The sequence below is a fragment of the Scardinius erythrophthalmus genome (genome assembly GCF_964197995.2).
Source record: "Scardinius erythrophthalmus genome assembly, chromosome: 21".
Classification (NCBI taxonomy): Eukaryota; Metazoa; Chordata; class Actinopteri; order Cypriniformes; family Leuciscidae; genus Scardinius; species Scardinius erythrophthalmus.
In genome coordinates this window covers 959,379-974,343 of record NC_138241.1, presented here as the reverse complement: position 1 = coordinate 974,343, position 14,965 = coordinate 959,379, and the positions used below count along the sequence as shown (strand labels likewise).

Sequence of the window (14,965 nt, the reverse complement as noted above, 5' to 3'; positions counted from 1 at the left end):
CAGCTGAGATATCATGATTATTATATGATGTAAATATACAGCTGTGTTTGTCAGAGGACATCTTTATCTGTTCGCTGTGTGATAAAGTGTTGTGCGTCAGATTGTATTAGTTACAAAACTCAGCTCATTTTCTCCACCCTTGGATTCGGCCGTGTGTGTATGAGATAAATTCAAGACAGAGTCTTCAATGAGGATTCAGTCTATAATTCAGTACTCATATGGTATTTTCCATATTAAATTCCAGATATTTAATCAATATTTATCCATTATTCACAGCATTAAGAGTCTCATGTAATATTACGATGATGTTAAGCGTGTGACTGAACTTTGGTCCAGGTCATAAATATGTTTTCCGATCAGGGCTGTAATAAGGATGAAGCTCACAGATCTTTGGACTCTTTTATAACCATGAGCGGGTTGAGATTGCAGGCATTACTCACAGTGAGATTTAAGTCTTTTGTCCATCAGCGAGTCTCCATTACTCTGCGCTGGTGAATGGAGTGAGAGAGACAGAGCTCAGAGATGGAGGAACTGAAACAGAGGAGGCAAAAGAGAGAGGGGCGACACAGGTAAAACACTCACCATCAACAATCAATACAATCAGTCCTGAGTGTAAAAGCACAGCTCAATGCTTTCATTTCATTATTGAGGTGAAAGAAGTTGAATTATTCTTAAATACAAAGCATTGTAATAAAGATGTGCTTTTATTTTAAATAGAAACTCAATGCAGTACCACATTCACACAACAGCTGAAGTATAATATTTACTATTTTCATTGACTGATTTCATTTTATTATTATTATAAACTGCCACCTATATATATATAAGTAGTCAACTTTTGAAGTAGATAAAAACCTTTAATGTCCCTTCAATGTGTAAATACTGTGACTACTGTGTAAATATATATATATACAGTATATATATATTAGGGGTGGGAATCTTTTGGTACCTCACGATTCGATTCAAATCGATTCTTGATTTTGAATCAAATTTCGATTCAATATGTTAATAGATTTTATTGTAGTTTACTGTTTTGTGTTACTTTTCTGCCGTAGTTTTTTTGCGTTTCGTTTTTCTTCCCATTTTAGTCATCCCAATATTATAAAACATCGTTCGGGTAGAACATAACAGACTCTGTTTGCAATGAATACTCCACACGATGTGCATTTTGACATGATTGTGTAGCTGTGGAAGAACTGAATTCGCGATCGCATGATGTGATTGGCTGATCTGTTTGTCCGTCAGTGCGAGCGCCGCATCGAGTCCTTGTTCGCGGCTTATTGTGATTAACGTCAATAACTTTAAGTAACTTTAAGTAGTACTGCAAAGTTAAAGAAGTGCAACAAACGATTTTTTTAATTTGTGAATCGATACAAATCGGTAGAAGATAGAATCGCGATTCATATGAATAGATTTTTCCCCCGCACCCCTATATATATATATATATTAGGGCTGGGGGAATTAATGCATTAATCTTTGCGATTAATTTGAGATGTTTAACGCATAAAAAAAAAATAACGCAATTGACGCAGCACCTTTTTTTTTTTTTTTTTTTTTGCCTCGTTTTAATGACTTTCTGTTGCGGCTGCTATTGAAAAGGCCGAAAATATGCCATCCCGCCCCTCCATGTTCGGCGATCAGGTTTCATTCTCACGCAGCTTGTTTAGTAACTTCACGAGCGGGTCTTTTCCGCTCCGTTTGTGCGTCGGCGCACTCTCCGTTCCGTGTGTGTGTGTGTGTGTGTGTCGGCGCGCTCTCCGTTTGGGGGAAATGCAATTAATCACAGCAAATTGTGTGATTAATTAGTTATTTTTTTGTAATCGATTCCCAGCCCTAATATATAATTATTATATATATATATTACATGGCTTGGTTGAATTCTAATGTAATATTTGAATTATATGTTAATATTTGAATTATATTTAATATAATATTTTGTGTCAAATTGTTGATTTATTTGGTGGGTAGCCATGTAATAAGCGGGATAATGTAGAGTGAGGCGGCTGTTATAGCGAATACAACCCCTTCAGGATTCAAGCTCCGCTTTGCGTCGGGGTCCTGATCAGCCTGTCGGGGGTGCATTCGCTATAACAACCGCCTCACTCTACATTATCCCTTACACATAGGATCTCCTGCATTCGCTCTTAAAGTGACGGCGGCCTCATAAACCCGCTGCTGTCTGTGTTTTAGATCTTAATCAGACAACAAAAGACAAAGAGAAAATCCATCACTGCGCTTGACTGAATAACTTTTGTAACTTTGATAATGGATTAATCTAGTTTTCATGGTTGTTATAAAAATATTCATGTCCGGTAAATTTTTGTTAATTACGGCCATTGGCAAGTGTGGCAAAAAGTTAGTTATGAGAGGTCGTTTCATAAACTGAATGTACTGTATGTTGTAATGCTGTGAAGTGACTGTATTTCACAAGCTTCAGGAGCCTTATTGGATATATGATGTTTACTACATAGGCCTACTGTATTCAAAATATTAAAGATAGCTACAAAATGTATAAAAAGTGCAAATTAGTACCTTAGAGTAGCGATACGTTAGGGTACTATGAACCTTTTAGGGGTAAGTAAGGTTCAAAGATGTCCTTTTAAAGATTTTGCCCCAGTGCTGTTACCCTTAAAGGTAAAATTTGTGCACATTTTTCAGATTAAAAAAAAAATAAAGTTTTACTCCCATAAGCACATTTCAGGTGACTGAACTGAAGAAACGCATTGTGTTTGCGTTTAAGCACTGTTGCCATCCTCTCACGAGTTCCTCTGTCTGATGGTTGTCTTCTAACGTCTGCACAGAGACACCTGGGACCCGTTCCAGCTGAACCCGATCGGAGCCGAGAAAGAGAAGAAGAGAACATGCTTCCGAATCCTGCAGAACCTGGTGGCTGTTATCGTGGCCCTGCTGGTGCTGGTCAGCGGCGTCGTGAGCAAGGTGAATCATGACTGTTATGACCATAAACATTTATAGAGGATAACAGCAGTCCCACCCATCCCTGTTTACTGATGGTGACGTGGACATTCACTGGGACCCACATCTGGACCCGTCATGCTTACGACTATGGTTTGCATGCACAGAATCGCTGAGTTATTGAGATATTTTATTGTTGAGTTATTGTGATCATATTTATAGTTCTGAGAAAGATCTTCAAAGATAAATGACCAGGAAAGACTTGCTGAAGACAGATTGGGAAAACACCATGTAAAGATAAAAACATAAAACATAAAAACACACAATATAACCGACCGTGAAAGGAAATCTAAGACAGAACAGAGACTGTGCTTTTAAACACAAAAACATGTTTTATTCTAGCTTCATGCATATTTTTTTTAGCAACACTTGAATGTAGGTTTCATAAAAAAAAGCAATATTTTGAACAAAAAGTTGAGAAAATCTCATTTTTGTCAAAGACTACACTACTTCTGGATCAGATTCAGAGCGGTGATTAAAACACAGATGGATCGAGTCCATCGACACCTCAAAGCTTCACAGTCCTGCAGCTCGTCTTGGGTTCAACCGTTCATTCAGTAACATTAGGCAGATTTGATTTATATGCTGTTTAATGTTTGATGATCATGTTAAATTACACGAGTGTCAGCAATGCTTCTAGCTTCTTCTTCTCCTGTGGTTTGATCAGGAGATTCTGCACTCTTTCAGTAGATGTGTAACAGCGCCCCCTACACTATAACAGTGAAAACATGGATATCCGGAACATTCCGTCAATGGCGGGGAAAGAGTTAATGTTAGCACATAGTAGTTAAGGCCTCCCAATTTAAAGTGTGACCAAAAACAAAGTATAATTTGTTTCTTATTGCAGTTGCTGATATCATTTTAATGATCACACAACACGATAGGAATGATTCATATTAACATGTGTCAGGTGTGTTGTGGTCCAGTGCACTAATGTCAAGGCTGTTCATCTGTATCGCAGGGCTCTCTGCTGGTTCTGACCACTCTGTCCAGTCCAAAGTCTTTGAGGAACAAAGTGGACCAGCAGTTGTACACGCTGCTGTTGATGTGTGTCCTGGTGATGCCGAACTTCCTGATGTTCCTGAAGTCTCTGTGGAAGTGTGTCTTCAAGAGCTATGTGGCCCCTAACCCAAAGACGCTGGGAATCGTGAGTTGACGTGATGCAAAATAACATGAACTTCAAATACCTTTATGGCAAATTTTGTACGAAAAGTAATGAATAAGTCCAATGGTTCACTAACCACTAGCCCACTTTAAGAGAGCGCTGTATAATTATGCTGGTGCGTGTTCATCAGACACCGTTCAGACTCGGTTCTTAAGGGGTTTCTTGAGTTAAAAATGTCTAGACTTTTGTGCTGTCTATGTGTTCATGAACAAGACCCAACAAATTGATTTGCATGCATGAAACTAGTTGACGTACAGTACAACAAAAGTATGCACAAGGAGTCTGACAGCAGCCGGTATGATCTGACCTCTCCATCATCGAGTCCGTCTGTGATTACAGAAGAAGCAGAAGAAATTGAGACAGACTAAATCCAGAAGAACTGCGGGAACATCTCCGAGACGCTTGAAGAAACCTTCCTGCAAAGCTCCCTGAAAACCTATGTGCAAGTGTACCTGGACAAAAGATAAATTAAATTTGTGATTTTATTTTTGAAAGCATTCTCACTTTACAGCATTTTAACACGAGTGCCAGTGCTTTCGACAGTAGCTTTGCAGGAAGGTTTCTTCAAGCGTCTCGGAGACGTTCCCGCAGTTCTTCTGGATTATCATACGCCTGTTTAACCGAAGCTAATCTGGGTGTGTTTCTCCGTCCCCAATGTCACTTCTCTGTGTTTTACGGCCCTGAGGAGAACGTCGGTCTCCTCGGCTGTGAACCGCTCCTGGCGAATCCGCCGTTATAATAGCAATCCGCCATGGAACAAGCGCGCCTGCTCTTAAAGGGAATGTGAGATGACGCTCTGATTGTTTTTTTTTCACGTTACGCCCAAACCACACCTATGAGTAATGAAGCGACTTCAGACCAAGAGTAATTTATCCGAGATCCGCCCACAAAGTTTTCAGATCGTTAAAATAGGGCCCCTTATCTACTAGTCGACCATCCTAATCTATACAATGGCCAAGGTGGTCTTTATTTGGATGTTCCTGCCGGTTAGACATACCAGACGATCTTTAGCGAAGGACACGCTCGTGCTATTACATAACAATGATGACTTGATGGCAGAAGAGTAGTCAAACACGCAGGATCTGATGATATGCACTGGAAGCTGAAATGTGCTGTTAATGCTTCTGCAGATGTGTGGGATTGAGAGTCTGGTGGCGGTCGGGACGGCAGTGCTGGTGCTCATCGTGATGCCTAAGCTTGATATCCTCACAAACCTCTGCATCCCTGGAGGGATCTGCATCCTTTCATCCTTGCTCCAGATCGCCTTCCGCTTGCAGACAAGAAACTGGATGATCATCTACCCCATATGCTCCCTCATCCTAGTGCTCAGCGGTTACACTCTACTGGGGATCGACTACTACGTGAGAGAATCCACACACACCATTGGACAAGTAAATAATTGTTACGTATATGTCGGCATTGCGATTTTTGCCTCGGTGTTGGTCTCTCTGAACTGGTGGGAGAACCCTTTTCAGGCCAGCACTAACATTCAGGAGATGCTCAAGGAACTGGACTCTTTCAGAGACACTGTGTATCTGTTCACCAGCCTGCTCCGAATAGCCGTGACTCTGGGGGTGTACTTTCTGTATTTCTGCTTGATTGCTGACAATCCCATCGACTGGGATGCGTACACCAAAGCCAGTCAAGGCACGGTAGAGATAGGCGTCGGGCTGTTTTGCCTGCAGGCATTCTGCTCTGCTGCGTGCCACTGGTTCGGAGTCGTGGCCTGCAAGATCCACGCTGTGAAATATGGTTTTGCCCTGCCGGTGTCATTAATCGGTCCAGTAACACTAATCCTGGGCATTATACTTTTCTTAACGCAAGCTGAACATCTAGTCCCTCCACCTGAGACTGCATCTACCATGGCCATAATTACTGACAGTAACAATTTTACACAAGTCATTTCCTCTCCGTTCTGGCCATTTTGCTACGAACTTGAAAATATCAAGGACGTCAATACCACCCCGGTTGTAATTCTGGAGATTTCCTACAGCATCTGCAGAACATCACTCAACAATCCATACGCCATGTGGCCGTTCTCCATGCTGGCGCTGGAGGGGGTCTGCATGTGGCTCGGGCTCATCGCATGCACGTATTACGTGTGGAAAATAAAAGTGCAGAGAATTGAACGCACCTCTCAGCTTTTCGTACGTCGCCTGTATGAATCCGCCTTCATTGACCTCTCGATGCTGCTGAACACCAAAATGAAAGTCATTCGTACGGCAAACAAGGAGAGGTACATACATTCAGACAGAATCATGACGTATGCGATACACATAATACAGTACAAGTGCATTAATCGAGTCACTCTGTTTCCTTTCTGTCATGCAGTAGTGACATTGAAGTGGAAAACTGTGTCATTTACCTTTGTGCAACAATGTGGCATGAAACATATGACGAGATGCTGAAAATCTTGACCTCAATGTTCAGGTATTTATACTGGGATGGATGAGCAATGGAAATGTATTACAGCTCCCTTAAGAAAAACTTAGTTGGTCCTTGGTATATATTATCACTAAGGCTTTTCTTAACTTTCGAGCAGCCGGCTGCTGTTCTTTATTCACATCCCTTGTTTGTTGGTTTCAGATTGGACAGATACAGAGGAGATCCAAAGGAGGAACACAAGGATGTCTTTGACTTTGAGTGCCATATTTATGTCGACGATGCCTTCATGATGGATAAAAACAAAGATACTGGCATTGAGAAAAAGCTTGTCAACACATATGTTTCCGATCTTATAAATGTTGTCATGGAGGTGTACAGGTAAGGCAAAGTTTTCCTATCCGTTATCAGCTTATGGTATGTGACTCATTTGGGCAGATTGATGTTATTGATATTTCAAAACCAACTGTAAACCAAATGTCCCTGTTTTTGCCTTCAAGGGTATTTACAAATAAGGAGCCCGATGAGGTTTCTATCATTGAAACACCGTACGGTGGTCGTCTTGTGTTCGTCATGCCGGAGGGAAACATGCTTTATGTCCACCTGAAGGACAAAGCTCTGATTCGAAATAAAAAGAGATGGTCACAGGTAAACGTCAAAGACTTATTCCTTAGTAGAAGAATAGTTCAGTCTTTGAATGCTTACCTGAACCTGACTTTGTGCATTTTCAGATCATGTATCTGTATTACCTGCTTGGTTGGAAAGGATACTATGTCAAAAACCCTCAGAAAATAACAGTAAGTTTTCATTGATTGTTCAGTCACTGGTGATGTTTGATAAGTCAAGCTTCACTATTACTCTATTGCTCATATGTTGGTTTAATGATTCAAACTAACGCCTAACCCTAAACTGTCTGTGCCGCATGCATACACCGTACAGCTGATTAGATTTACGTTAAAAGGTCTCGCACACTTGCATTGAAGAACCCAAGCCATATCTAGAGACCAGAGACACAAGGACGAACTCTTTTGACTTGAGCGGCCATGTCAAAACCACCCAGAAAACCACATACGGCTGAAGATAACTTTATGTTTTTTGACACTGTGTTCTTACAGAGACAGAACAACCCATGCCGTGCCAGTCTCATATCATTAGATAGTGAGACTTATTTACTACCTACTCATGATAATGATAGCAAGAGGAAGCATATATCTGATGACAACACGTATATCATGGCTTTGGATGGAGACACAGACTTCCAGCCCGGCGCTCTGATACTGCTGGTCGACCGTCTGAGAATGTATGACACCGTGGGCGCAGCGTGCGGACGGATCCACCCCACTGGAATGGGTAAGAATCATCCGTGTTCAGTAAGGGCGTAGCGGTACACAGAAGTCACGGTTCGGTGCGTAGGGTCACGGTTCGATACGAGTTCAGTCCAACAGGAAAAGCAACAAATCCCCAATGCTAGGTTTCTTTTATTTATTTTGAACAGAGACAGTAGTGAACTCTGTATTCTAACTTATTGGTTTGATTCAAATTGATTTCAAACTTATTGATTTCAAACTCATTGATTTGATCTTTGATTTTAGATTCATTAACGTGATGTGCGTAGCCTGCGCTGTCATTTTCTTTGCGCATGCAATGGCGGATGCGCATTCAAGTTTACGGTTTTGGGAGAAATCACGGAAAGATGAGCGAGAAGGAAAAAAAGTGGCATCTAAATCTGAGCCTACTTCAACTTTCCATGAAAAAAAACAGCGAGTGATGCGTCACCTTAAGCTTCCCATTTCCAGGACAATCATATTTTATTACTGGACTTCCATGACACAAATCAGCACAATGCCACATTAATTTGTAATTTGAGGTCATACAGATAAGACATCATTCGCAACTGTGTCTTTTGTAAAATAATGAAAACACACTGTATGCAAATTTCTGCCATCTCAGTTTCCTTTCCGTGAAGTTTGTCGGGGATTTGTTTGGGGATTTGTTGTCACAAACCTCAGCGCATAGGCTACTAGCAAGCTCTTGCGAGCATCTGAACTCTTGTTTTGGGTTGGTGTGTAGATCGTCTTTTGTTCTTCTGCTCTTTTTCCTGTCGTGGCGGTTAGCAAACAGCATTGCATTACCGCTGTCGTGTGGATCACTTGTGACTGACTGTATTCGTCGTCTGACTGTATGCACCGAACCGTGACGTCCGTACCGTTGATAATAAACAGATTATTCTGTTTTTTTTTATTTTCTCTCTGAACACTTGGGGAGTAAGTGTTCAGAGTAAGTGTTCAGAGAGAAAATAAAAAAAAAAACAGAATTATCTGAACAGTTATTATCATCTTTTAAAAAAAGCTTTGCTTATTGGGAAAGTAGTATGTTAAAACACATCTTTGAATTACATAACAGTGTTACATAGAACTGACAAAAGACTGTATATGCAATAAAGGATGAAAGAAGCAGCAGCGCTGGATTATATAGCAGATAATGACGTGCCCTTTTATTGACCTGCAATTCAAACACTGATCAATATACAAAGTCCATTGACCCTTTCCGGGAATTATTGCAGTTTTATATAAACGTCGCACCACACCACACATGCTGGGATGATCCATCGAAAAGATAGCTAATCTTAACAAAACTTGACAACCACCATTTACAATGCGATAACATTGCTCAGCTATCAGAAAGACGTGCCTGGAGAAACAAACTGCTCAAATGCAGCTATGCACACTACACTTCATTGTTCAAAACAGCGATTCATGCTCTTCGGCTCTGTGAATGTGACGTTTCAGGCCCAATGGTGTGGTATCAGAAGTTCGAGTATGCAGTGGGTCACTGGCTCCAGAAGACCGCGGAGCACGTGTTTGGGTCGGTCCTGTGCAGTCCAGGCTGTTTCAGTCTGTTCAGAGGATCTGCGCTGATGGACGACAACGTCCTGAAACGATACACCACCAAAGCCACCCGAGCCTCTGAGTATGTGCAGTACGATCAAGGTAAATCCCTTCCTGTGGGTTTGGGGGGGAATGAATGGCCTAACAGTGAAGGCATGTAACTCTGGCATGTATTTTTCCCAAAAGCATTGTAAACCTAAGCTGATTATAAAGACCATTGGTGGCAATTGTTCTTCGATCAACTTACGCTTGCGATGCTTTTAGGAAACCTAGCCCAGTGTAATAGACAATTAGCCAGGTTTACTGCAAATGGTTCTTCTGTTCAGATCATTCTGTGTGAATGTGTACAGTCAGCTTCCTTTAAGTCCTGCCAGCTCATCATCTTACTCCACCGCTCATGTTTAGGCGAGGACCGTTGGCTGTGCACTCTTCTCCTGCAGCAGGGCTGGCGTGTGGAGTATAACGCCGCCTCCGATGCTTACACCAACTCTCCTCAAGAGTTCAAAGAGTTTTACAACCAGAGACGTCGATGGGGTCCTTCGACACTGGCCAACACTCTCGATCTGCTCCACAGCGGGAGAGACACGGTCAAGAGGAACACCTCCATATCCATGCTCTACATCTTGTATCAGATTTTCACCGTGGCTTCCTCCATTCTGGGCCCTGCATCTGTTACCCTCATGATTGCAGGTACATTTTCAAAGACTTGGGGAAAAACAAGGAAAGGGATTTCAGGGATCAAACCCTGATCAAACATACCTGAGCAAGTTAGTCAAGGTCATCCGAGTTAATAGAAAATTGCATCAGTGTTTGATCATGGTTTGAGCTAAACTCTGACAGACAGTGGCCCTCCAGGCCTGGATTTGAGGAACCATGTAGTAGACCATTTGGTCAACCTGTAAAGGGTTGGTGTATTACCTAATCTGGTAGAAACTCGGTTGAGCTGGTTAACCATATGACCTTCTTAGGCTGGTATGACCTGTTTTTTACCCCCAGCAAAGTAACTTTAAAAATACATAAAGAATCATCAAGATTCTATGATAGGCGTGTCCAAACTCGGTCCTGGAGAAGAGTTTTTCTTCAACTCGCCTCAAAACACCTGCCTGGACGTTTCTCGTCTGCCTTGTGAGACCTTGATTAGCAGGTTCAGGTGTGTTTAACTGGGGTTGGAGCTGAATTCTCCAGGACAGTGGCTCTCCATGAGCAGGAGTGGATGATTATTTAACGATACGCATATTGAAAATGTTTCTGTGAATATATAAAAGTATGAAAAGTGAGTACAAAGTCTGGTAATTTTCTTTTTTTCCATTTTAGGAGCATTCCAATTCGTGTTTCAACTTTCAGGAACTCTTTCCATAATAATTGCGGTTATACCTCCAGCAGTTTACATGATCATATGTTTTTTGGCCAAACCCAACTTCCAAATCACGATTGCTGCCATTCTGAGTGTCATATATGCCTTCCTGATGACTGCGTCCTTCTTTGCCATTATTGGTAATTATTGTTAATTGTCGTTTTTTCTTTGCATTTGAATTGTGTTGAAAATGTGCTTTGTGACATTCCACCTCATTGGACTTCTCGCTTTAGGTGACATGGTTATACAACAAACATTCATAACTCCTACTGGACTCTTCCTGGTGTCCGGTGCGATTATGTACTTGGTGACAGCCATTCTTCACCCTCAAGAGAGCACTCTGATCATCTACGGTCTGATGTACTTCATCTGCATTCCCAGTGGCTATCTTCTCCTCACCATATACTCCCTAGTCAACATGCACATTGTATCTTGGGGAACTCGAGAAACCAGCAAGGGCAAGGAGCAGAAGAAGCAAGTGGGTGTCGTGTGCAATCGCGACTGCAAAATGTGCTGTTGGGATGTGAAGATCCAAGTCACTCAGGAGACCGAAAATCTGCTGCTTCAACAAATGCAGCAAGCCGTCAATCCAACACAAGCTGCCAAACCCGAGCCCATCGAGCCACAGGCTCAGAGCGCCATTGAAGAACCGAGCCATTTAGAGGCCAACAAACACATTCTGGACTACGACCAGGAGATGAGCCAAAAGAAAGACAGATCCAAGGAGAACCTCAACAAGGACAACAAGGAAAAAGACACGGACTCCGAGAGAAGGTAAAGAATATGAAAATGTGTTTGGATTACAATTGCAATGCTGAAGAAAAGTTCTTATTGGTTCACAAATGGTCTCTCCAAATACAGTGGGAGTTCCAAAAGCACTGAGAAGAAAGTGGACAAATTTAATGATGACACAGACTACACAGACGATGAGGACGACGACGATGATGATTATGATTCTGATTACAATAATTTGGAGCCGAAGGAAGTTGTGCCTGAGAGTGGTAAGAGATGACATCTCATCATACAGATATCGCCCTTTTCTAGAACACGTGGTTTCACGAGTGTAAAGTTGGTCTGTGCATTGAACTATTATTAAAAATTCTTATTCCAATGGACAGATTGGGTGGAGCCCGTGAAGAAAGAGTTCCTGAAGAAACTGACCTATGCAAATCTGAAGAGAAACCTTCAGGAGCAGATCAGATACACGCTGAGGAACAAGAACCAGGAGGATCTGTGTGAGGAACTGGTGTCGATTCTCACCGACACCCTGAACGATGAGCTGAGGGATAAAGTGGGTCCGGAGGACGTGTTGACCGAGACTCAGCTGGAGGAACTGCAGTACGCCCTGAATGAAGCCGCCCGGCGCATCGTAAAGTCCAACCGCATCGAGAACGGAGCGCAGAGACTGGAGCGCCGCGTCAAGAGGGGGATCGAGAGAACGCTTGTGGCGCCACAGGTTGAGAAACTATCTGAGGTGAGGTTTAGTGAATGGTTAAGATTTAAGGCCCTGATATACTCACAGCGAAGTTATTCTTTTCTCTTCGCCCAGGAGTAAAAATAAGCTTTAAATACCTTTGCAGCAATTACACTGTTAGCAAAACATCATGACTCCACCCACAAAATTCTGTAGTAAACGTCTTGCAGTTTTAAACATCGTCAGTGTCAGTGTCTCTTCCAGTCAGAGTTACAGCTTCAGTTTCTACTATAAAGCGGCTCTCCAGTATCCAGCTCTCTCGATCATGAATGATTCATTTTATACAAATCTTAAATATGACTTGGGAACAACGAGTTGTTAGAAAAGAAAACTGTTTCCCCGTGTTACCAGGATGAAACCGATTTCTGGAATAAACTACTAGAGCGTTATCTCAAGCCCATTCAAGATGACAAAGCTCATCTCGACGAGGTGACAAGGGAGCTGAAGTCTCTACGAAACAAGGTAAGATTGGCAAATTAACAGCTCATCTTTTCTGGCCCGTAACTTCATATGCTAAATGTGAACTATTCTCTCTTTTTGCAGGCAGTGTTCTTGTACTTCATAATTAACGTCCTATGGGTTGTAGCGACGTTCATCCTCCAGGCCATTGGCGGTGATATTCTGAGCATCGAGATCCCGAAGTACTATCCAAACAACACGCTGGCACCGGACCCCATGAGGGTGGAGCCGCTGAGTTTGATGTTTCTGCTGTCTTTTGCCATTCTGCTCATCGTTCAGTTCCTGGCGATGCTCTACCACAGGTACAACACTCGTCACGCACCGTCACACCGGCACCTGAACAACCCATCCAATATCACAGATATATGGACCTTGATTATTTGAGGTTGAAGCCCTGTTGTCTTCCATTACAGGGTTTACACCCTCATCCATGTGGTTTCGTACAGAGGCACGGAGAAAAACTACAAGCAGAAGGATGAGGCGAGTAAACACTCTTTAGTGCCGTTTAGCCATGATTCAACTAAGCTGACTGTATTTTTATGTGGATTTGAACTGAGATAAGCAGTGTTGGGGAAAGCTAGTTTGAAAAGTAATGCATTACAATATTGCGTTACTCCCTTAAAAAGTAACTAATTGCGTTACTTAGTTACTTTTTAAGAAAGTACTTTCTTTTACTTTCTCTCTCCTGGGCTGAAAAGTTTTTTTTTTTTTTCAAACAAATAAAAGTTATATTTTTGGGCAAATGTAAAGACCCTTTCAGACCAAAATGTAAATAACAAGGCTGAAGTAAATGCAGATTTACGCATGTACAGTAGAGGGTGCCGCTCAAACAAACCTTCCATTCTGGAGAACAGATGCAGGAGAAGAAAGAAACACTTACTACACCAATAAATAAAAATCTATAGTCATTTTGCTTATGGTTTAACTGAATCATCGAAGGTCAGAAAATTTGTATTTTTGGCCATACTTTGGTCAAAAAAGGCTTTATTGACCAAAGTACATTGGTCAATAAAGTGAGATTAAATGCATAAAAATATTTGTTTTAACATATTTAATTACTTGTGTAATATTCTGATTTAACATTTCACTGATTTTATTCATTTTGAGGAATACTGAATCTTTTTTTTTGTGCCAGTGAAACGAGTAAATGCACGCTCACATTTAGTCTAGAACTACAATAACCATCATGTTAACACACACTCACTCTCTCTCTCTCACACACACACACACACACTGAGATTTGTCTCAACATGAGGACAGGAGAGCTGTCAGTCAATAAATGTGAAAAAGTAACTAGTAATGCGCTACTTTACTTGAAGAGTAATCTGATTATGAAACTCAAGTTACTCGTAACGAGTTACCCTAACACTGGAGATAAGTACACTCTTTTTATAATGGTTTTGTTGTTCACAGGAGGATGAAGATGATGGGTTTATCCTGGGGAATGAAATGCAGAGTACTCTCGTCATCACCGGCGACGACTTGTGAAACTATCACTCTTTCATTCCTAGTTAGCGAGTTACAGTCGAAGTGAACGAAGGGTTTCTCACGCAGGAAGAAGAATCAGTGAAGCCGGATTAACACCACATGCCGACAGAGGAGCGAGGATTTGTTTACTGTAGATTTTTGTACTGAATAAAAGTCACTATTTTCTATGTATGCTTTGAATGGTTTACGTTCTGATCTTTTGCATAGTTTATACCTGTGTTAATGAATTAGTTTGTCAAATATTAAATGTTCTGTAACAAATAGGCCTGGACCCGTCTATTTCCTGGAAACACATTTCATTAAAAATATCTCTTTTTACGGTGATGCAATGCAGGATGAGTTTATATTATCATCAGTATTACCCAGGCTTCAGGAATGTCACATGTGTGTTTGAGCCGCAGTTCTTCAGGAACCGTTTAATAAAAATTCTGTCATTATTTATTCAGCCTCATGTCGTTCCAAACCTCTGTGCATTTCTTCCATGAACACACATTTATTTCAGGATATCCAGGACATCTCCATTGTGACATCAATGCGCCATCAACATTTCATAACATGTATATTACATAAGATCAGTCTTCTGATGGCCTTTGATCAGTTTGCTTGAAGAACAGTTTGAAATTTAAGTCATTATTCTTGAAGGATGGATGAACAGAGATACGGATAGATTATATAGACAGATATAGATAGATAAAACGATAGAACGATATATGAACAGAATGATAGACAGACAGATATGGATGGATAGAACGATAAAGATAGAACGACAGATGATAGAATTA

At 41.4% G+C, this 14,965-nt stretch overlaps 1 protein-coding gene across 1 annotated transcript; it reads left to right on the top strand.

Annotated features, from left to right (window-relative positions):
* Window positions 1-522: 522 nt before the first annotated feature.
* On the top strand, window positions 523-14,183 carry chs1 (chitin synthase 1; the record flags this gene model as incomplete). The annotated part of the gene is made up of 19 exons (XM_081350570.1): window positions 523-569; window positions 2,802-2,937; window positions 3,935-4,120; window positions 5,269-6,374; window positions 6,470-6,568; window positions 6,725-6,901; window positions 7,021-7,168; window positions 7,252-7,317; window positions 7,636-7,870; window positions 9,310-9,510; window positions 9,814-10,098; window positions 10,723-10,902; window positions 10,996-11,536; window positions 11,624-11,763; window positions 11,881-12,236; window positions 12,588-12,698; window positions 12,780-12,997; window positions 13,109-13,175; window positions 14,109-14,183. 19 exons carry the CDS (start codon window positions 523-525, stop codon window positions 14,181-14,183), a joined length of 4,374 nt encoding a protein of 1,457 aa, XP_081206696.1.
* Between the last annotated feature and the right edge of the window lie 782 nt (window positions 14,184-14,965).